At 35.0% G+C, this 25,248-nt stretch overlaps 1 protein-coding gene across 2 annotated transcripts; it reads left to right on the top strand.

Annotated features, from left to right (window-relative positions):
• The first annotated feature begins 4,009 nt into the window (after positions 1-4,009).
• On the top strand, positions 4,010-21,350 carry LOC142976587 (lachesin-like). Of its 2 annotated transcripts, none has more exons than XM_076120020.1 (8): positions 4,010-4,221; positions 18,784-18,878; positions 19,160-19,367; positions 19,676-19,840; positions 20,109-20,237; positions 20,614-20,748; positions 20,835-20,987; positions 21,170-21,350. In XM_076120020.1, exons 1-8 carry the CDS (start codon positions 4,143-4,145, stop codon positions 21,322-21,324), a joined length of 1,119 nt encoding a protein of 372 aa, XP_075976135.1. In that variant the 5' UTR covers positions 4,010-4,142; the 3' UTR covers positions 21,325-21,350. The 2 variants fall into 2 exon arrangements, with proteins under 2 accessions (XP_075976135.1, XP_075976134.1); XM_076120019.1 differs by having other exon boundaries at positions 18,781-18,878.
• Positions 21,351-25,248: the final 3,898 nt, after the last annotated feature.

Raw genomic sequence — 25,248 nt, 5'->3', positions numbered from 1 at the left:
GCTTACCATTTCATACATCTGAATGTAATGAGATATTCTGTTGGGACTAAATTACCTTGAATACAAATCTAGGATTAATGTTCATATTAGATGGCTAAAGATATTTTTCGTCCTAAATTCTTATATCCAAATTTTTCTAATAAATTATAAGGTGATTTCGTTATTATAGCAACAAATCCATAAGACTCTTACGTAAGAAACGAGTGTCCATCGGCATCTATTCGCTTAATTAAATGAGTATTTGGCTCTCACGCTACGATACTAACGGTACCATTACGGCTAACAGCACATTGTCACCACTTGGCGCGACCACACCGCTTATTAGATTTCACAGCACTGAAACTGACGTTAACTCAACATGAGGCCCGACTATACGTGTCTTTATGGAACTAGCGAAATAACACTTGCTTTACAATCTCACATCTCACGCCGAAATAGCCATCCAATTTATTTTTCTAAGAAAGCTCAACAATATCAATACAAATAATACACAATTTTATTTTCTAAGAACATTTAATAGGCTGCTTTTCTCTAAAGATAATTTTCTAGATTACAAACCCAAAAACATAAAATATTACATTCAACTTTTATTTATGTTCGCCGCTCGTGAATGAAAAATATGCCACTTTAATCAGATTTGTCCCTGTACAAAACAGCCAACTCGTTGAGAAAAACTAAATATATGCAGGAATGACCGTTGTGCGTTCAAAATGCTAATGTACTATACTCACACAATTTCAATACCGATGAAGGACGCAAAGGTTGAAGACTGATTATGCATAGATTTGCTAAGTCTAAGAAGTAATAAGGTTCAGTAATATTAATATAATTTTAGACAACATTATTTTACTTTATTTTATTTTGTGTCGCAATTTTCTGTAAAGGTAGAATGTGTGGTGGTATTGATAGATATGTGCAAGTATGTTTATCAGTAAGTAATGACACAGGGAGAGGTCGGGCGAGCGTGCGGACCCCGCAGCTCCGTGGTCAGTTCGATTCGGTGTAGGTCGCCGGGATCGCCGCAGTGCTCTATCTCTGTTACAATTGCGTCCGAGTCTATGTGCCTCTGTGCTTGAACATACACCTTCACTTAAACATTCCCCGCATCGGTTTCTAGTTCAATTCCGAATTACGAAACTCTATAGGATATAATTTAAGGGCAATAAGAGAATTCCTACGTAGGTTTTAAAAATAACAACGATTTTTTAACTTGGAAACCGAGAAAATAACGAAATGAAATTAAGAATGTACAAAACATCTCGGCGTGGCATTTCAGGTACTACATTACGTTACAATCTTAGTGTCAGAACGCTTTCCGCTTCTCAATTATTTATGTGTACGCAGTTATTACGATGTAAAAAGCACAACCTTCCCCAGATCATTAGGACCACGGAAAAACAGAAAATGAGAGAAACCTTTTGGGTGTAACGTTACGCCATACAACACTTAATTTGTGATTCAGGTACAAGTTTTCTATGCCCTTTCGCACTGTTGTGGGAGTTTTTGCAATCGTTGTAGATAAGGACCTCGCTTTTTGTTATTATTTAAAATTACTATTTTTCCTCATAATCATCCGACGGACCGCAATATTAAAATGGCTAAACGTTCATTTAGAAACAGGTTTTCCAGAGAATATTCAGAATCTAACCGAGTTTAAAAGCTACGCTATGAATTTTAAACTGAAAACTACATTGGATATGAGCAGAAAGGCGAGCGTTGTGTAAACAGTACGCTGTTTCCGCGAGTAATATTTGAAAAAAGTGCCTCTGAAAGGATGCTGCACCGACAGTGGAAATAAAATATTCGTATACAAGAGCCGCTCTGCAGAAAGTTTTAGAGGCATAAGGAATATACTATACGAACGAACCTAATCATTGCCATAAGCACCGTTGCGCAGTTGGCTGTATTATTCATATATGTACGTATAGCAAAGGGACGAGCTACTGATAAGAAAACCGCCGTAGGCTCGTAGGACTTCACAGACAAAGGACTTAGTTTGTTTTCGACAAAACACAAAAGAGAACCCTAAGTAAGCACAAACAAACATGTAACGTACAAATTTTGTTGAGCAATTCCAATTTATCTTTGCAACTGGATCCATTACCTTAATTTCTCTTACCTCGATACTGAAAAAATAGCTAAGATTTTGATTCTCGCAACAATAACACAACGAAGGCAAGATGTAGTCGTGCGGTAAAACTGTGTGTGTTTTATTAAATAATGTTTATCTTTTGAAGTTATAGTTCAGTGATAAATGTATCTACAATTTTACTTAGAATTTGGTTTATCAGAATTGTTGGAACGTGGCAGCTGTGCCTACGTCCGTAAGCGCGGGGTTTAAATTTTGACTTTAGTCATCCGGTCAGTTAGAGACTAAATATCGAGTATCGACATTGGCAACGTCGGCTAGCCGCCATATCCTGGTCTGAAACTGGAACTCCAAACAAACCAGCTGACGGCCTGTGTCTTTACTAACAAACCGAGTCTTAGATTTGTGCCAGAACTCTACGAACTAAAGCAAAATAGGTCTTACTCTAAATACTAGTTGACAAATGTAGTGCTATTCAGAAACGTACCGAGTGCTTGAATTAACCATGGATTGAAATATTGTAATTATTACGTTTGAACGTACAGTTGCTGAATATTACTCAAAGCGTATAAACACGGCGCTCGGTACTCTGTATTTCTCAAGATTGCAGCTACATATTACAATATAATGCGAGCTAAATCAAGGTCCAAGACGTATTTCGTATATGAGATTTCACATGAAATCTAAGTAAAACGACAGAAAGGTCGTATTTGTCAGTAATTGGGAAAACGCGCAACGTTTAGCATTGAGCGGTAAACCAGAAACAATGTTACCCGCACTGATTAATCAGATGCGGAGGTTAGGTCGGCTAGTTAAGTTCCTCACGACTTGCTCGCAAATTGTTACGGTACGTGGAATCTTTGGAATGTTTCGTTGGTGTATCACATAATCAAGTTTTTCCTGCCGCTGTCTGACTTCATTATTTTGCAAAAGGTACGATACAACGAAAAATAGGATTGATTTTTGTGGTAGGTTCTTTTGTATTAGGTGTCTCGATGAGACTAAAATTTGTATTGTTTATTTCAAGCACGTTACTTTCTATAAATAATATTAAATAATCTACTATTTCACCGTAAATGTAATTAATTCTAGTGGAAATTAGGCTACTAACAACAACTTTCGCATATGTAATGTCATGTCACATTTGAGATAGTAATGATTCGTCACATAATGCACATCTTTCCTCTCGTTATAATTATATAAGCAGAGATTATATATTATTACATGTAACTAAATGTTCTAACTAATAACTGCAGTAAATGTGTTTATACTCCATTGCACGCAGTCGTAGACTGGCTGCATGAATTAAAGTGCTGCGAACTAAATAAAAAATAATCATACGTTTCATTTAATATTTTTAAACCTTAACAGCCAGTAAGTATAGGTCTGTCATTTGTTTTTATTTTTAAATGTACGGCGTACGTTACGGCCTTTGAATTTCCGGTGAGTAGGTAATGTAATAATCGAAGAAAGCGTACAAAACACAATTACGACAAAACAAAAGTGTTTCACGAAGCTGACTTTTATTTGTAAATCAAATAAAGATTTCCTGTTTTACTGCATGTCACTAAACTTATTTTAGAACCTGTAATGTTTTATACTCATGTTCATTAAGAACGAGTGAGCTCCTTAATTACATTAATCAAATATTGTTCAACTCTCGTACGGAAAAGTACATCGGAAGTGAAGTTGAAAATAAATTCCAAAGTTAGCAAGCTTGCAGAATACACGTCGGCACAGGTGAAGAGCAAATTCAGTTTCTTTCAGCGACGATTGATTAGTGAAGTAGAAAGAAGGGAATTATTATTAAGTTTGATTCTGCTCGTGTGGAATGTGAGTTCAGCGAGCGCATGTGCACCGGGGCGGCGAACTTAGCGAGCAAAGTCCGCACGCAGAGCGGAGCGGGCCTACAGTCGCGCCTCGGTTCACTGGGCGGACGCACGTAGCACGTCTACGCCGCTACGGGCTACGAACTTCTACATCGTCGAACTCGCCGTAGTATGCCGCGCAAACAGTGAAGTTTTTTTCGCTAACATACGATGTGTATTGAATAATGTTGTTGGGAAAACTTTTGTTCTGTATACACTTCGGACTTGTCTTCCATGTTGTGATTTGTTTTAAGGATTCCGTCGGTAAGTTAGTTAATTTGACACTAGGTTTTAAAATTAAAATAAAACAATTAGTTTTATAAGCTTTATAATATTTTACAAGTATTGAAGGGCTTCAAAAGTATATTTTCAAGGTACTAAAAGTTAGTTTAATAGGAATTATATTGTAATTATATTACCGTCGCATTGTATTATTTCATTACGGTAAGCGACAATCGCCTGCTCGTGAAAACACTTAGTACCGCTATTATAAGCCCTTTGACGATTGGACGAATACTACACAATTTAGTAGCAATAAAATGACTCATAATAAAATTATCTTCATTGGTGCAATTATTATTTCGTAGATTAATAAAATTAGTTTTTTCATAATTACGCATTTGGATGTAACTTTTAATTTAAATTTAGCCTCTTAATAACATTTACCTTTTGTAAAAAAACAATTTACTTACAAATCTTTTAAATATTTAATTAATTTTTTCACGAATTAAGATAGAAATAATAACAACTTTATAATTTTTTATTATATTTTATTTGAAACGAATAATTTTAAGAAATTTTTAATATTATTATATTTTATTTTATTGTTTTAAATTGATATAATATTCAAATAATAGATAAATAAGATGGAAATAAACAGGTACAATAGCATTAGAGTCAAATATTTTATTCATTCTGGTCACAGGCACTTGTGATAATCATAACGAATAGAATTTATAATTTAAAAGTCACGGTCCAATTCAGTAAATAAAGACTATAAAGTCTTTAATGAGAACACTGGCAAGCGACACAACGGGTCTTTATTTAAAATACTAAAAAAAGAAATAAAAGCTGGGATGTAAGTTTTAATTTTAAATTCAGAAGCATCTATTTCATCTCTATGGAGTAAATTTCATTCAATCTCCTTTTAAAAGTGAAATCATTAGCAAAACAAATAAGTTGTATGTTTTAAATTAAGAATAGCCTAATCGGTCTACTTAGGGCATTTAAATATACTGGCCGTCTTCTCGGCTAAAATTAGTACTTAGTTACTGTTGTGGTAAATAAGGCTAAGTTTTTTATTTAAATGAGGTTAATGGCCAATGAGCTTACTGCGCGTCGTTCTGACGATTAATATAAAACTTTGTAACTCTTTTGTAATAATGGATAACGGTTTTATTTATTTACTATCTAATAGTTTCTCTTTAATTATTATTTACTACTAAAGTATTTTTCTTCTATCTTTTAAATACATTTGTAGCGTCGTGGTAGGTAACTAACTACAAATTGTTAGATCTATTGTAAATTTACGTATGATTTATACAACGCGATGTTAATCGATTTGCCAATTAACTTTCAATGCTAAGTTTCGTAATACGCTGTAGAATTATTTATAGCTATGATTAGTTAAATTTTGAAATATCATTGTCAGTCGGAATCGCGATAGAAAATCAACCACAACTGTTATGGTAATACATTTTACTATATATTTTTAGAAATAATATAGTTCGTATAATCTACGCCTGCGGCCGCCGCCCGCGGCTCTCGCTTCGGTGAAAAATATCTACCACTCCGGTTTTACTCCCACCAATATTTTAAAAGTGGAACTTTAAACTATCAAAGAGTGAACCCTTACGTTATATGGTTTCGCGTGATGTAATAAAAATATTCTGTAGCATGACTAACTTAATTACTTTTACGGAATCCTTTTAGAGTTGTTGTTGCTTTTTGTTATACGGAATGTTTTAGTCCGCTTACGATTTTCTAAAGTTTTAAAATTGTTACCTTCTAAACATATATCTTGCGTTGATTTGATTGAATGTTATCTACAAGCGATATGTCGTATATTTTCATTTCAAAGAACTGATATTGTGTGTATCCTACTTGGATCTTACAATCAGTGTAAGCACTAAATATACCTTAACTCCGAAATATGATCAAACGTCCAATTTTGCACAAATTTGCAGCAAGATTCAAGCTCCATAGAAGCGCTGCTTCGTCAATTTAAACAGACATTGAGCCTGTAGTTGCTTCCCAGTAATATTGATTATCTTCTACAGTTTCAAACAGAAGTCCCGCTTAATAAAATACTAGGAACGAGAAAACTATAGTTCTCTATTATAAATGATGCTATTATTTATCTTTGCGGACATTGAATAAACATAACAATATACTACTGGCTACTACCAAGAAGAATCTGCTATATTAAATACTTGGGTTTTGTTTAAAATGTTACGAAACACGTTTGTGATATGAAAATTCGACTGCCATTTAAACTTTTTCAACCTTCTCGGTGATGTTCATTGTATAATAGAAAAACATGCATTGTTTTACGACAGAAAAAAAAATATTTAAAAGATACTTGTCAGACAAAAAGCTTTTTGTTAGCCCTCTTGTAGTGTCCGACTATTAAGCAAGGACCATCGTTATCCATCCAAATTTTTCCGTCCTATGCGACCTCTTTCCACGCTGGTGCTATGAAGGCAGCTAGATCACCGTGCCATCTGCGCCCTAGTCGCCGAAAAAAAACATTGCCTTTATTTTCAAACTCTTGTGAAAACTACCATTGTTCCAATTATATTGAATGTAAGTGAGAATAAATTTTCATCATTGCTGATTCTGAGATTAATTCATTTGTCATTATTACTTAAACGGTAATAAATCAAATAGGAAAATACAAGGCGCAATGAGTAAACGGACATTATAACGAGTCATAACGTAAGCGTCCGGTACGCGTGTACGAGTAAGCCGGCTTACAGCAAGCGCCAGCAGTGGGCCCACTATTATATGCCCACGAATAAAGGTTAAATGCCCCGGGGCCCAGTGACTATCGTGTTAACATAATCAGGGGTCGCACACATTTATTATTCAGTTAATTTTCCTAGTTTCTACCTTTTTATTATAAACCCACGATAGGGTCGAATTTGCGCTTAAATTTCCCCCATGGGTAATGATAGACATATGTACGTGAATTATTAAAGTAACGATTAAGCGGTGAAAATTCCAGAAGCTGTTACAAAGTTATATTAGAGCGTAACAAAAAAGGTCGTGTTTTTACATAAACGTTGATTCGGATAGCTAACGATCACGTATAAATAAAAAGGGTTGTTGACTCTAATCAATAACTTCATTAACTATGTATGTTCCCAAGAGAGGGTTTGAAAAAATATAAAGTGGATGCAAATAAAAATATTTTTAATAATATTTAAATACTTTTATTTCAGATTTAATTAGATGTATTTTCTTTTATTGAATATGAGATTGATATGTTTCTAATGAGCAGGTATTAAAATTTATTTCTAACTTAGGAAGACATGATTAAAAAATGATTTTTAGATGTATTTGATTATGTTTAGATTGTTTTATTTATTTTTAATTAAAGACCAATTCTGTTTAATATATTAAGTTATTAATAAATCTCTTCAAAGTTTAATTCTATAGAATTAGATTTTTACACAAACTTTTTCGTTTTTAATCGAAACTGAAAACTTTATAATGTATGCTTCGTCGTTGAGACCGAGTTTATAAAAAGGTCATAGTTTAAAAAGTTTATCTATAAATTCGATAAATAATTGGCTTTAGTTCCAAGTGGGACTTGTAGTTCCCCAATGAGAAGCAATATTGTTCGATCATAATTCATCAATGACAATTGAAAGATCGATTTTTTACAAAGAGACTTGAAAAGACTTATAGAAACTTTAATTATATTTAGTGTGCAAGGTTAACGATTCGGTGTTACAAACGGTAGAGTTTACACGCTATTAAACATTAACATTACTAAGTTCTTTAGTTTTGGTATAACTGGTCTAGTAAAATTACGATTAATGTTTGTTTAAATTAATTCATTGTGGTTAAACAGATTTACGGTATTTTTATCAAGAGGACCTCCATGTGCTATTGTTTTGTAACTAACATCCCAAGAGAGTGTGTGTCTTGGACTAGATTACATTTTTTATAAATAAAGTCTAGAAAAATCAAATGGTATAGACAGATTGACATACAGCTAGACAAGTGATTGCACATGTGTTCTCCAAGATCGGGACACTAAAAACGACATAAAAATGTGAGCTAACAAAATAACTCAAGTCCGATTGCTTGGTACTGAACAAATCCAGTGTCTATATTACTTTTATTTTGTAGTCCAAGCCAACTACCGCTTCTTATTGCAACATCGGGCGGTATCGTTCGGAGCAAAGCAAATTACATTTCTATTGTACAGTTCGATCAAATTATTGCGTCCTAAATGTGAACAAACATTTTCCATGATGTTCAATTTAAGCTACTTCTGGTTGGTAATTACGTTTGCCAAAGTTCTCTTTTGTCTGATATAACTATCAATGTTATACATAGAGGAGATCGGACGGCTACTAATACCCCTCACTTCAACCCCACGACTCGACTCTATAATGTATTACTACTTAAAGGTATTTTATCGCTTTAACGTGAAGATCTAGTTAACCCCTAAAAGTACGTAGGTTTATATAGATAATTATCTTTACTAAATACTTTCTACTGTAATCTTTTTAATCTGTGACATAAAACAGTGTAAATTTACGAATCATTTCCTCGCCGACAGCAACGTTTTTAATTTATTGCTGATAAACTAATTAGGGGTTTAGCTTCAGCAGTGATTCTGTTACAATTTGTGCCTCAATAAATTTTAGTAGGCGTTGTATCGTGCGCTGTCCCGTAGGTCTTTGCCTTCCCCGTTTCCTCCTCGTCTCTTGTTCTTGTGTCATCTCCGATAAATCCTTTAAGAAAGCGTTTAAATCGTTCGCCATTTGCTCAGTTGCGGTGTTCGAGAGACTTGAAAGACATTTTCCGTAGTTACTTCGACCCGCAACTCGTTCAGGGCGCTTTAATTGTGAGCTCGCTCTTATTTTTCTGTAAACAATATAAGCAGTCTGTTTGTTTTACGGTTGCTGTATCTAACAGGATCGGTCGCTTTTGTTTTTCTTCAATGTTCTAAAGTGGTTTCCATCCATTAATAAGGGTGTTAACAATCCTATCAATACAACGTCTTATTAATTAGTCGAATAATTGGGAGGAAAGAGCAGCCCCTTCCATCCGGTCACGTCGTCCAAACTTCCGGCCAGCCATTAAATTAAGAGCAACTAAACTTCATTTATCTCGGCTTGTTACTTCCACGGACGATAAGGTTCAGAAACACGGCTGGAAACTTCCACAAACTTACAGCTAACTTCGGCGAAAAGTTATCGAATCACGCCGATCGTTCGAAAATTTGTTACTTACTCAATATTTTAAATAATCTTCTTTGCAACACTTCTTATCTCCAAAGTTTTCACTCCGTTTAACTTACTTTGATTATGTAGTGATAATAATTTACCTGCCTACCAACTAAACTTACTTGATTTTGTTAATTAACTCATGAACATACTTAATTACACTCGAATTTTCCTTTTTACTACAGGCTGTTTAACACACACTTAGATATGTACACATAATTACAGCACATTTTCTAATTTGGTGAAATAGAACATCTTAAATTGAAAACCTTCCACGTGTAAATATTGTTATTATTCTGTAAATTCTATTACAATACCTACCTACGAATTTGGATCTCATGTCTCGAGGGGCCGGATAAGTCAGCTTTTTTCTTTTTAAAAAAGATTCTGGTTAAACTATACGGCCCGTACACCAGGGGTAATAGGTGACCTTAATTTATAGAACATATCGATTCATGTAGGATATTTAAAGTGGAATAAACTTCTTACGTTGAGGCGGTGGGTCGCGTGACGAGCCACGTTTGGAGGAGCCGGAGGGCGCGGGCCGGGCGCGCGGGGCCGCCGCGCCACGGCAACGGCAGGCGGCAGGCGGCGATGCGATACGCAAATATTTATATCGGCCTCGCCGGCACAAGTCATTGCCTGAAAGCGTTGTCTTGTAACAGGCTCGTTGTAAAGAGAAAATATTGCCTGTCGATGTTATTCACAACAAAGTCACGGCACAAATAAATTGCGAGCGTTGCATAACGCCCATTGAAGGTATCGCCCTAAATTAAGATTAAGTGAGGCTTTACACAATCACGGTGATTTATCGACTATGTATATATTTTACATTAAAGTTTTCAAAGACGCTTTTTAAATGCTTAGGCATTTAATAGTGTTCACAAATAGTTGAGAAATCGTACAAAATTATTCATGTGTTTTTACACACGAATAATTTCACTTCACTTGTTGAAGTACATTAATAATCTACTTCAACAAGTGCAGTCTACCAGAATACTCAAATACTAAGCTTTCTATTGTTTAAATTCTTGGGCAAAGATAATGAGTTCATTTAAAAATGTAAGATGTTTCAACCTAATAGAAAAATCTTTCGCAGATGTTTTATCAAATATTAAAAGGAAACGTATTTTTTCGTAAAACGCTAAGCATTTTCCCTGTAAGGTGATCATAAAAGAAACAAAACATAATAGTGCGTGTTCACTCTTCACGCATTAAGGGCGGATAACGGTGCTTTTAATTCGAACTGCCGAAAATAGAGGTTCCTATTCTGAATATCGACTCAGTATTACCGGTACGTTAAATATCATATTTATAGCCGCTGCCAAATGAACGACACAGCAGAATTTAAATAATGAAATTTTCTCTTTTATCTTCTTAATGAAGAATTTTGCATAAAAGGTTTTCCTGGTAAGCACTATCACAGCAAGTCTGACAAATAGACGTAAAGTAGTTTGAATATCTGCGAGACTCGAGTAGCGGTAAGGAGCTGTCGTCAAAGCGGCCAGCTCAGTACAGTCAGCAACCAAAATAGAGTTACGTTTCTCAAAATTAGCCGCGTTTCACACGGATACTAAAAGTTTCATTACAAAGAACTTTTCTCTGCTCGAAATAGCCTTTGACGTATTTGACTGACATGTGAGTTTTTAACCGTCTCGTCATTAGGCTGCTCTCAAGGTCTGAGTGAGTGTATTAACAGGAAATGCATTTTATCAAAATTGATATGCGGTTTTCGATTAGATCGGGTTTGATACAAGTAGAGCCGATGTTCTATTGTGTGTGAAGCTGTAATCTGTCCTCGCTGAACAAAGGACCCCCTTAATCTGCACCATAACAGATTCAGAATATCAGGCCTTTGCATCCAATTTATCTCAACTACCTTCTTCATAGCGAAGACATAGCTTGAAATACTTATAGGATTACTGAGACACAATCTTTGGAAAATTTGAAAACGTAAATTATTTCAATTATGTGGTTTGTTTGCAGCTATTTTTATTTTTGCATCTGAAATTATTCTATGTTTTACTATGGTATTCTTCAAGTTACCTGGTTGTTAACTTTTGATTCGATATAAGATATCTTTTTAATTTGTAAGTTCACTTGTAGAACATTTTGAACGGTCAATAGCAGTCAACTGAGATTTTACCGTGTTATTTATAGTTTGATCAAGTTAAGGTAATGGCGACACAGTAAATATCAAATCTGCTGACCAATGAGACGGCTATTTTCGTAGTCTGTAGACTTTACTCTCGTATTATTAAGTAAACCTGATTCAAACTTATGCATAATTAATGTAAAAACCGAGCGAAATGGTGAACCGACGGAAAACTATTTTTGTTAAACCAATTGTTCTTCAAGTTCGTTCAGTTTAGAGTTGAATCCGGTATTGCTATTGCATTATTGAATATTTTATTAACACCTGTTTCAAACTATAGGGAGCTAGTGGTACAATAATAGTCATTTGGTTTATTTGTTTTGTCAAAACAACTTTATATGGACTGTATTTCATGGTTTCTTGTATATTTGTGCGGTAGTTAAACATTTTAGATGTTTAATAAACATTTGTAATTCGATTACTCGCCTGTCACTCATGTATCTTATAATCTCTACTTTATCATATTCGAATACCTCTCTATAATCTAAGCCAAACGGAAATTTCGTTTGGCTTATCTATTTTTAACCAACAATTTCCCCGTTTATACGAAACTAATCAGATCTGTTATAATTAGAATGATATTAATTTAATATTAACATTTCAAATTGCAAAACAAAATGTCATTATGTTCACGTGTTAACCGCTAGTCGAAATTTTAGTTCATTTCAGAATCGGTTCGGTAATTTCAATAGTAACTGTGGTTTATAAACAGCCTAATTATATTTAATTGGGTAGTGCTAAAAGTACTTGATAGTATTTATTGGTGTGAATATTAACCTATTATAATATCGATACAAAGTCATTACGAGATTAAAATTGAAACATACGGGAGATAAAGAGTTCAGTGAACTTTATTCATTTCGGGCAAAGTTCTAATTGACTACATTAACCTGTAAGGTTCCGTAGATCATATACTTTAGTCTACTTGTTCACCAATGTTTAAAAATTAAACTCCTCAAAACTCTATTTTATTATTGTCTCTTACGTTCGAATTGCTTTGTGAAGCACCACGTTCATTATATTTGAAATTCAGCGTGCATTTAAAAACTGCTACGTGACAATTACCCTCCGACCGACATGTGTAATCTGCAGCATCCAGCGAAACTATCACCAATCGCTGACGATTTATCTATTGGTTATCTAGTCACACGCGTGTGTATCGTAATACAAACGAGTACATCTCCACTATAAATGTTCAAAAAGCTCGTTTTTTATTTAAGAGACGCCCAAAGCGAAATGTTTTCACCGAACGCAGTTTTGTTTTTATTCAAAAACCAGGCATTTGTAAAACAATTTATATGTAGTTTTAAATTTAGATTCTATGTTAAAGATTAGTCACCCAACATACAATTTACTTTTTAGTTCTTTTGTAAATAAAGACTAGTTTTAAAATGGTGTGTTGGTACACACACACTTAATAAAAAGGCGAGTAGGTATAATGTATCTGTTTTTAAAGAAATAGGTCATGAATGAATGTAAGCAAGTTGTATAGAAATGAGCACACAGGTTTATAATTGCTACGGAAACTAAACTTCCTTTGAATGTTCCTAACTCGAAGGAATCTTGCCATTTTGCGGTGTAGGTCTTTCAATTACGAATGGTATAGACAATATGAGTGAATTCGCAGACAAAACTAGTGTAATCTATAGAAGGTTAAAAACAAAGGTAGAAGAACGGGTATAGATGTGCATGCTGGGCATTCGATTCCCTCGCCAGCTGCCGGCCGAACGTGACGATACGTAGCTATGCATGGACGGAACTTTGAAAAAGTTAAAAAAGAGGAAATGGAACGTGATAAAATTTTATTTTTCATTTTACTTTAGTGTAATAACTTTTGTGCTTCGTTCGGACATTTTATTTGTGTTTGCTGGACAATCCAGCATTTTAATAGCTGTCCAAACTGATTACAACTTTACAAGAAAGGACTCGCAAAACTTACAAGTTTTTGCAAAACACAAGCAGCAAACGGCGTACACAGAAAAGTAGACAAACGATTAATTGAAAAAGGTATACAATGTAGTAGACGGTTAAACTGAGCCGAATCCCATAAAATCTTTGATAAACAATTGAAAGGATAACATACCTGTATTTATCAGAATAGTTGAGCAAAGACGAATAACAGACGTGGCTGGATAAACCACGTGTCTGTATTATTTTAGGTCTGCTGTAATATAGGGATGTCTAGAAAAGTGCCCCAGGACTTAGGATAATGTTTTGAAGCAGCAGACCGGCTGTGGAGAGACGCTTGTTTTAAGTGCTATTTAATTTATGAACAGATATAAATTACATATTACTATACTGGTGAAATCATAGCCTGTTACAATAACCTATTTACCTTGGTCTTGAGTTAAGCTATCAGTAGTGCCGTCATTTCGTGGATAGGTAGGCGTTTGATAGTAATTGGATTTAGTGTCTACTTGTCGTATTTTTCAAGCGTGTATAATCATACTCTGTTATTCTGCCTCTATGGCGCTGTGGTTTAGGTCGCCATGCGGCAACCAAGTCGGGAGATCGTGGGTTCGATTCCCACTCGGAACAATTATTTGTACGATCCTCAATTATTGTTTCGGGTCTGGTGGTACTTAGTGTCCGTTGTTTATACTTTTGTAAAAGTCCCTGCAACACAAGAGCAATTCTTAATGTGGGAGTTGTCTTTTAACAAAAAAAAAAGGTAAAAAAAGTAATCTTAAGAAGATTTTTGGAGAACTTGATGTTCTCTATAATAATTCTAACAATATGGAAGAAATATCGTGTAACGAACTCAAGGACTTCGTAATTTAATTTCCACATTTGATATAATAAAGCTATTATTAAGAGAAATAACCTGATTTCCAGGATATTTCTAATGTATATGTACCAATGGGTATTGTTCAACGACAAATAGGGATATTATTGGATGATTATTCCGCTCAGTTGAATGACTCACTACCGATACAAATTTGGGATTCCACGTAGGTCCTTGATATGTTCTATGTATGAGTGCACTAACATCGCTTATAGTGCTTTTGTTTAAATTTTCCAATAAATGCAGATGATGATAATGTTATGTTTTCTTTCGTCAAGGCTTTCGTTTTAACAACTTGGTTTTTTTACTGGAAACGTGAGCTGTTAATTGTACCTTTACAAAATTATCTACCTAAATATTTCTGTACCTGCTTTCGGTTTACTGACCTCTTTCTTTTTAACTATTTAAAGCGATGGCTTCAGTGGAATGTCCAAGACAGATCAAACATTATTATGTTAAAATGCCATTCAGGCCACAATGTGCGTTTGCTCCCAGCACCAACTATTAATTCAACAAGCGAGACGAGTGAATACCTACTGCAGCTGTGAGTCACTAGACGCGAACATTGAGCTAATCGAACGTGCTCCTATTATATGCCGTTGGTCTATTCTCTGGCGGCACACACCCACATACCTACTCAAACGTATAATACACATTTCCCCCTCGATATCGTAATTGAAAAATTGTCATAAAAAGTACCCCTCTAATTAAACAGATGGCCCGAATTCCAAACGAATTAAAACGAAACATTAAAAACCGATATTCAAAGTCACGTATGTACAATCTCTAACACGACAGACAAATTGTGTACCAACTACGGGCGAATAGAGCCAATTGCGTCCGATAAAAAAAACAATAGCGACTGCTCGCCTTTCTGTCATGTCGAATACAATGGCATTCTTCCTGAGCGATAAAACAGTCGCCCGCAGACATCGGCAAACGTGAATGACAGTTTACGATGTAAAAATACATACTACATTACTGAATTACGTCCGCAACATCGTATGTGTAAGTACCAACATAAAGCATTTAAAACTTTCTTTTAGAGTCTCTAAGGAGGGTTAATATTCTGACATAAGCTCTCCCCGGGGGTTCATCCAACTCCCTGAATCCATAAAATGATAAAGATCATCTTTTGTAGCCTTTAAACCAAACGATTCAGTACCTTCTTGAGTCCTTAACAATTCGCTCATTTCCAAATACATTGAGACAAATTCATTCATTAGTATGCGGAATCCAAACTTTGTGTTCCAATATACCTAGGTTGAAATCTTAAAATTTTGAATTAATTCTGCTTTTAACAATAATATGTAAAAGGGGTAGGTATCTTTGAAATAATTTTCGTATGATGTTATCCAGAATCGACTTTACAAATAAAATATACTTTATTATAAAATATACTTGACACAAACGAAGCCACGGCACAATGCCAGTAAAGTACCAACAGATACCTTTTCTGATAACAGGTCACGCTCACGACAAAGAATTTATTAAAATATCTATTAAAGGAACAGAGCAATAATTCGAATTCCTTCGATGATGGATTCGTCAATTTAGAGATTTAATTAAATATAATTCTACTATCACAGGGAAATTATATTGTACCATTTTAGTTAAACTACTAAAAGTAAAAGCTATATTTACAATTAAAATGATAGTCATGAATAACAAACGCTTTTTTTTATTCCGCCCTTTGTACCACTCATAAAACTTATCATATCCAGACATCTACTTTCACCATAACATCACCTACGTACAAAGACTTTTCGAACCACGATAAGATACTGGTTGCCCACAAAATGTTAAAGCCATAAAAGTTGCCTAAACATTTTATTGGCGATCAAATATATCTATTGTTTTTATTTGCCTAATCCTTTGTTTTATTATCACAATTCATTTAGAACCTTAAGGTTGCAGCGTAAGAGCTTTTTTCAGTCCATTCAACTGGCCGCTGTACAATTTGATTATATTATACGACAATAAAATTTCAGTGGTAAGAGGAAGGGGGACTACTAATATGTTAGCCTTTATTACACCTTTAGTATATTGAATGCTCAGAATAGATACGGAGAAAAAACGTTCATTATCGGCTCTGGCGCGCAAATAAAACAAGATAGCACCCCAGGGCCCGTTCACTTGGATATTGCGACCCGCAAGCAAATTTGCTCTAGGCACAATAAATGCTTAGGACTGTACGTGAGAGAACACAGTGGTCGGGCAACAATAACATTTATACGTATATAGTGATACATTAGTGCAGAGATAAACCTCCGTGATATATTGAAGACGGTAAACAACTCGCCTTCATAACGATTACGTTTGTGTTTAAATTAATAACTTTATCTATTCTAAATAGAGATAAAACACTATTAACATCTACAATTTCTCAGATTAATGTTTCTCATTATATAAGCAAAGTAAAGCAAATATCTAATTGATCGTGATTCCAATCTCATAATATAAATTGAGTTTAATGAAATGCTCAGCGAGGAGATAATATAAGATTTTCACGAAATAATTACGATAACTCTGTGAGTGCGACAATAAACTTCTAATAAACTTGAGCAGGTCGAGATTGGAATTTCGACAAGATTACATTTGTAATAGGAGTATAAATATAAAATTATAAATAATAAATGCTCTCTAAAATATCTCGCTTTGAATATAAATACTTGTATCATGATACACGAGACCGAATTGTCTTCTAAATTCCATTCCAGAAACTTAAATAATTCGTCTTCGATATTTTAATTATAAAAGGTGCTTCATTAAATTTGACGGCGTGAAGTGTTGCTGACGCCGTCAAATTTGCGGGCTGAGCAATCGATTTCGGCGTAAATAAGTTCCGAGTAAATATTTCTTCAATTAATAATTAGCAAACAACGACTGTTCGGTGATTAGCATCTTCGTAAACATTTTTATTTCCGATGCGGCCCGCATTTTGCTTACTTCTATTTATTTTATTGATACCCGATCTCGATTTTATGTGCATTTCATTGATATTACAGTTAATTTCATAGACTTATTATATTACATTCATTCGGTATTAAATAAATATTTGTGAAATCGTAACACGTACTCGTAAAATGAGGTTTCAGCTGAAAATCAGCACTGCAGTCACTCGCACACATGCTAAGCTGGCGATTTTTAGACTTCACACGTGGATTGTAAAATTTTCGTTAAAGTTCGAATATTATTTATGATAGTAAAGGTTCACATAGTAACATTTTAACTAACACTAATCATGTGTACGTTCTAGATATTGTATTCTGAAAGATTTCTATTCAGCCAGAAGTAAGTATAAAACAGCACTATTATTTATAGTATTTGCCAGCAACATATACCCAACTGGCTTATCTTCAAACGCGTCGGAACATAACCCAGAATCATTTAAATTTAATTCTGCAAATATATGTAAGTACAAAGCTTTGAAATTACAAGTGCATACTTTTTATAAGTTATCGTAATATTGTTACTACGTGTTAGACATTCATTTATTTATTTAGAAACACAAAATCACTCTAATAACGGTAATAGGCTAAATAAAGTTACTGTCAGTACCAAAGTACAGTTCGCAACTACGTTTGGCATAAATGAATCGAGTTAAAAGTTAACAAAGTTGCATTAAATAGTACCCTTTCTACGGCTATTCGCCTATTCGCTATGGCAGAGTAATGGCTTGAATCAAAAGCCTTTCATTGGTCGTAATACCATAAACTGTTTTTGTTTTTCGAGTAACAGACAATAGCTTCTTTTAATCTAATTGTTCAACATTCTGGCCTCGTTAAACCACTTTGTTTTTTTTTTTAAGCCTACTCCCGCACTAAGACTTGCTGCTGTGTAGCGAGGATTTTGACAAACATACAAACAACGAATACGAAGTACAACCAAACCTAAACAATTGTTTGTGAATCGCACAGATAATGGTTCCGTTTGGGAATTGAACCCACGAACGACGCAATGGTACAATGCCATGGAGGCAGTCAAAATTATTATAATATTCTTGAATATAATCTACTACTTACAAAACACAAATAAAAGATACAAACCACGTGGACCACTAAACGCCATTTGAGAAAAAAATACAAACACCTAAAAATATAAATAAGTAAACTACAACATATAATTTTCAAAAGCAACACTCCAAAGAATATTGTTCGTAAAATATCCACGTGAATTGAATCATATTAATTACGAGTAGACGAAATTAGTCAAATTGTATTCGTAGACTTTTCATTACATTACAGTAAAGTAAAGTAAGGCTTCGTAAAAGTCGTACAAATCATTTTATATCTTCAAGAAAATATTTACATAGTACAGAATAAGACTAGTTTGAATCTGAGATATGTTATTACAACGATTAAACAATAATAAAACGAACCATAACTTTTGAAAATTAATTAATATTATTGTTCTAGAAGTTCCACGCTTCGAAGATAGCCTAAACAACTTGACTGTGTCGTTGGGAAGAGAGGCAGTTTTCACTTGTGTTGTCAATGACCTCGGCTCTTACAGGGTAAGTGTTTTATAAGTATTTTAATTTGTTTTATCGTGTAGAAGAGTTAACGAATAAAGGACGTTTGCATTGCACAGTAAATCCAATCTATTGACCCGAATATTAAAATACATAATTAGGCCTGATTGCTATTTATTTTCTGCTACATAACATTGCTTTGACCATTGTAATATATTCCATTCATTGCATGTGTATATAATATACACAATACAAATACACAATTTATTAATGTATATTGAATAAGCATTGTGGAACGGAACAAAATATTAAAATTGGTGTAGGTGGCGTGGCTACGCGTGGACACGCAGACTATCTTGACGATCGCGACCCACGTGATCACCAAGAACCATCGCATCGCGGTGAACCACAGCGACCGGCGCGTCTGGTTCCTGCACATACACGACGTACGCCAGGCCGACCGAGGCTGGTACATGTGCCAGCTCAACACTGACCCCATGAAGAGCCAAACGGCCTACCTAGACGTAGTAGGTACGTAATTTTATTTGAAGAAAATTTCGTTAGTTTACATGGACCCCTGGAGCCAATTCAACCGTGTAGTATAACTAATTTGTGTACGAAACCGTGTACCTACTCGTAATGTTCATAATTAATTCATATCGACTAAGGTGAATTTCAAATTAAGTTTATACAACGTCTACTTATAAAATCAGAAGTATTCAGTTATAATGATTTCTCCGAGATTCTCTAAAGAAATATTTTTAGCCGTAGCTAAACATAAAACTTTTAAGCAATTTTAATGTATTGAGTTTGGTGAATAGGAGTGTGAATTTGCGCAGTTCCACCGGATATTTTGGACTACCCGACGAGTAGCGACCAGGTGGCGAGAGAAGGTGCCAATGTGACCTTGAGGTGTGCTGCACACGGAGTGCCCACGCCCACTGTCGTCTGGAGGAAAGAAGCTGGTGACTTATTGCCTACCACCAACTTCAGTGATACACACAGTAAGTCAAACTCACATTAGCTATGAATGAACCTTGAGCACCTAAATTTTGTGTTATTAATCAAAAAACTGCCGACTCACGGCATTTTTATTGTTTGGGTGCCACATGCCGTTTGATATGGGTTAAAAATAGAAAAAATATTTTTATGTAGTACAACCCAACATAAATATCAATTGGGCTGTTCAACTTAGTTCATTGTACTCGTAAAGAAGAAAACAAGCGTGAAAGTTATTACTGTGTTAACGTGGACATGTTTATTGTTGAATAGATTCGTCGGTGAACGGCGCAGTGCTTCAGTTAGTAAAAGTATCAAGATTACACATGGGTGCTTACCTATGCATCGCCAGTAACGGGGTCCCGCCTTCGGTCAGCAAACGTGTCATGCTCGTTGTACATTGTGAGTCACTTTTTGAAACTGATTCATATCGCATATAAAATAGCCCTCCGACTACTCATAAATTTAAAAAGCCGCTAGTTTTGCTGCTACTAAAATCTGCATGATTTTAGAGTCCACGGTAGAATTTAAACTGATTTAGCTGCCAGATGTAGATAAATCTTTGAGCTATATACACTCTTGCGGTTTCCTCGCAAAGAGCGGAAACGTGTGTCGCCAGCATTTGAGCTGAATCTAGAACCGCAACTAAGCTAATTTGAACTAAATTACGTGAACCGACTAACTCAAGATCTTTACATTAATTTATCTCTATTCCTACATTTGAAATTACTGGTTGGATTTTCTTAGACAGTTTGATAGGTAAATGTGTCTCTTTCAGTTCCGCCGATTATGACTATACAAAATCAATTAGTAGGAGCGAAAGAAGGTGACACCGTACATTTGGACTGCCATTCAGAAGCTTTTCCTAGATCTATTAATTATTGGACTATTAACGATCAAATCATATCGCAATGTAAGTATCATATAATTCGTTGTTGACATTTTGCCGTTTTGCTAATTATGAACATAATGAAACTATAAGGAGTATTTACTTTGCAGCGGACAAGAGGTTCGAGATCACAGCCGTGGAGAAGGGTTACGAAGTTGATATGAGGCTGAAGATTAAAAAAGTTGGTAGAAACACTTTCGGTACATACAGTTGCATATCAAAGAATTCCCTTGGAGACACGGATGGGACAATAAAATTGTACTGTAAGTATCAACCAGAATACAAACTTTTGTTTCCTGTGATAAGAAATACTCCTTTAATGTTGAAAGCGTTTAGAAGGAAAAGTTAATGGTCATGTCGGGTAACTTGATATTTTGGAAAATAGCGTCGGATAGGTTGCCTCGAGGGATGTTCGAAGCGTTTCTGAGCGCGTGTCCTGTTACAGCATTGTCCGGTAAGTTCGAGGAAATGCAGTACAACGAGTTGGGGGATTCAGAGGAGGGCCCCGACGTCAGCGAGTTGGAGGCGCTCAAGCGAAGCGCGGCGGCGCGGGCCTGCTCCCCGCTCACTCTCCTCCTAGTCATTTACGTTGTATTATAAAACTACTTTGTATATAAAATATATTGTTACAATAATATTTTATCTGACGTTTTAATGATACCACAACTCTTTAAATAAATCTGAGTAGACGAACGAAACAGCTTAAGTTGTTCCACGAATTTGGGAAAACAAGTAGCGTCCTTTCCTTTAGGCCCTCAGAAATGTAATATTTTTTATTCAAAATAGGCTTTAGTAAAAATATTCAGAATATTTAATAACTGATCTCAGAGTCCATGTAAAAATAATCGTAGATAAGATTTGACAAAATTCACATCAGATTCATTAAAGATTTACGAGAAACTGTTCTAAATAGGATGACGGAAATTTCAGTTCGACAACAAGATCGAGCGTCTTAGATGTGAGAGGAAATACAAAATGTTATATTGAAAGAATTGTAAAACATATGTTAGAATTGTTTGAACACAGCCGTCACTGGTGTCATATATCATGCACGAGGTGTCCTGGAAGTTCTATATTTCATGTTTGTCGTCGGTCCGAGGCTCGAGCCCGGGGAGGGCCGGGCCGGCGACACCTGCGCTCCGGGCGAGGCGAGGCGCCACACCACACTACACGCGTCGACATCTCACTACTACAAACAGTTTCGGGACACTTCGCGACACGAATGTAAATTTGTCACACGAGACGTCCGAAGGTGCCACATGACGACTCTTATCTGACGAACAATTTTCTCGAGCTACTTGCGAAATTGTACCTTTATACCGCACACGAATAGCTATCATTAGAATTCATTTCGCATACACCCGATACTTATCGCTGTTGTGTGGTGTACCTATTTTGTTTATGTAACTACGTGGATTCGTGTACCGACGTTACGTTATGATCAATATCAAGGATATTAAAGCAATATTTATTAAGCCTCCATCCCTTCTAGTCTGAAATTTATCTTAGTTCAGACACTGGGAAAGTTCGGCCGAGTTTCAAGTCGGACATAAAATAAGTTGCTACTAACATATTCCAAGGTTAGCGATTTCTGGGTAAGGGATTTTAATGATAGCGCTCGTAACCGTAATTTTTTATTTCGTCTTCCCTTTTTGGTTGGTCATTAACCTCATAAGAGGCAAACTGGCCGTTTACTAAAGTACTTCACAGATGGATAGCTCAAAATTGTCATGGTGTTTCCGTAAACATTACACTGTAATAAAATTATAAATATTTGATTTATCTTTGTGACAACACAACGTTACGTCTATTAGAGTAGAGTGTTTGCTAATTACTGTATTTAGTTGTTAAAATGCTTAGAATAAATAAATACTTATATTTTTTTTAAGTATCTTTTGTTACGTTTTATTGGATTCTAAACACGGAAGCTAAAACATTTCATAAATAAAAAATATATATTATCACATTTTGTTGGTTTTCAATATGCAAACAATTTATTTAAAAGGGTCAGTAAAGAGTAATACATTAAAATTACGGCTTGTATTTTTATCCGTGGAAGTAATAACGACGCCTGCACGATGGACTTGATTTCCATAAACCAATATTTACATCATATCAAGTTTCTACATCTAAAATAAATATTTATACATTTTGTAATTTGAAATATAGGTATTGGAGGTACTTCCGTTGGCTACAGTTAACTGATTTCCTATTACAAATAGAACTCCGTGGGGCAACGAACAAGACTAACTGGAATACAAGTTCTTAATTCATATAACTTACTAATTCGTGCAGACAGTATCTGTTTAAAACTTCTCTAGTGGAAACAAATGCTCTCTTATTACTATGTAACCAAAGGAACGTTGTTTTAATGACGAAGAGAATTAATCAAACAATTGGAATACAGTAAAAGTGGGATAATTTTAGGAATAAATCATTTTGTTGATCTCCATTATCGTGACCGGTAACGGCCGCTTTGCATCCTATTATACTCGATGCTCACATAGGCGCAGTCTATTATGCAGGAATAACAGTGCACGTGTGGAGATTAGTCGCTAAGCCAGGAGTGTGTGCAGTATGAGGACAACCCAATTTCCCATTGTACTGCGACCAGTGATCCTTCAACACACTGTTGTGAAGTGCTGTGCATATACTACAACACTACTCTGTACTGGTTCCTATAACCTTAGTCGATACGCTTTAGAATTGCCTTTTTTTGTTAAGATTACGAGAAATGCTTGCTGCTCTTTGCAGAGAAGTCTTCTATACGGTTAGTAAAGTGGAAGCTCGTTTTTACAACTCAATTATTGTATGATACCATTGATTACTACCTCTATTCACACGTTAATTTCTTCTTCAAAAGGACTCTACCACAAAATACAATAAAGTAACGGATATATTTTATTTTGATATGAATGCATATAAATTATATTTTTTCCTCACGTCGTCACCTGGTCTAAATTGGAAAGGAATCCAGTTCAGGTAACAGGACTCCGAAGGCGATTGTCACGATTCCGAAGGGTCCGGATGCATTCAGTAGAGCACAAATGGAGCCATTCACTTTGAATCAGATACAGGATTACGTCGTTCGTGATCTGAAACCTCTACTAGACACCGCTACAGTAAAATAAAGCTATAAAACTTTAATATACCAAACCTTTGATTACCTTTCCGTGCTGTTGAAAATAGGATACGCGAACCAATTTTCGTAGTGTTTCTGTTAAAAATACAACATCAGTTGGAATAGGTTATTACTTCGTAAGTATGATGGGCATTACTCAAATATTTATGAGAAAAATATTCAGTATTCAGGGAACATTAATAAATTGCTATCTTTAACAACTGAATAACAGGACCTAATACTGGACACAAAACATCATTTTAGATTTCACATTGATAGTCCTACAATTTTACACAAGATGGCTTTAACTCAGATTTGCTAGATGGTAAATAACAAATTTTGTATGGTAGCACTCTGATACTTAGAACAAGATAATTATACTAAGAAACAAAGACTAGCGAGTTACTCTGTGCATAAACTACTGCGACAACAGATAAACTACTAATGCGTTCTGTATAAATAAAGTTAACAAATCAACCGTACAGAAATAATAGAGGCTCTGCAATAGTCATTAAGATTACATCACATTCCAACACGATATTTTTGTTACTCGTTAACAACACGATTTCAATTTCATACAACCACAAGCAGTGTGGAAATTGGAGGCAACACGTCGCTTAATTTCACTAAATCGTTACAATTTGTGAGCGAAATGAACCCCCAAACACTTAACAGAATTATATTGGACACGCACCGAACGACGGAAGGTTCTCATAAAAAATGAAAATGTTCATAAATTCATTTTTATTTATACGACTAAATTAAATAGTAAATGTTGAGTGTCAGTACAAAGTATCTAGTTTAACAAGCGTGGGATATAAATGTAATGATACTTAATGAAATAAATAAAACACGAGTTACATCGTGTCTGTAGCGAGTAAGCGGTGAAGTAGTAATTAAAATTATAACCGTCGTAATAATAAAACCTTCAGCCGCATATTAACACAACTTTTGAGAATCGCTTTAAATATATGTTGGGTAGGTTAATGGATATTTGTATCAGAAATTAATTCATGCATTACTATACGAAAGGGTTAGTACTGTTAGCAGTGTACGTAGTGTCTAACGCCCACATTTCATTTGTTTTGTTAGGATTCCCTAGAAACGGGATAGCGCTTAGCGTTTAGCTGTTAGAAATAGTTTTTGATGAAACTACTTTGTATTATTTAGACTATCTGTGCCTTTTAGGACATCATATTTAGGATATAATTTATTGTAACGGCATTTCCATCTTGGATATTGTATAAACCAGATACAATCAGTCGGCAATAAAAACCTCATAATGGTAATAATGTATAATATATGTGACAAAATGGTACTGGAGAACAGGCCTAATGCCAAGAACAACAAAGTTTATAGTATTCGCGGTCTTCCTTATAAGCCAAAGTTTTAGATAACTGAGA

Source organism: Anticarsia gemmatalis, chromosome 11 (genome assembly GCF_050436995.1).
Source record: "Anticarsia gemmatalis isolate Benzon Research Colony breed Stoneville strain chromosome 11, ilAntGemm2 primary, whole genome shotgun sequence".
Taxonomy (NCBI): domain Eukaryota; kingdom Metazoa; phylum Arthropoda; class Insecta; order Lepidoptera; family Erebidae; genus Anticarsia; species Anticarsia gemmatalis.
The sequence above is the reverse complement of the archived record's forward strand: the minus strand, read 5'-3'. Positions and strand labels throughout refer to the sequence as shown.

Bases quoted from the DNA above. Each gene is read 5' to 3' on its own strand.
- LOC142976587 (XM_076120019.1), top strand. From the start codon at position 4,143: ATGTTGTTGGGAAAACTTTTGTTCTGTATACACTTCGGACTTGTCTTC. The intron at 18,879-19,159 runs GTAAGTGTTTTA...AAATTGGTGTAG, and splicing joins ATGACCTCGGCTCTTACAGG to GTGGCGTGGCTACGCGTGGA. The intron at 19,841-20,108 runs GTAAGTCAAACT...ATTGTTGAATAG, and splicing joins CAACTTCAGTGATACACACA to ATTCGTCGGTGAACGGCGCA.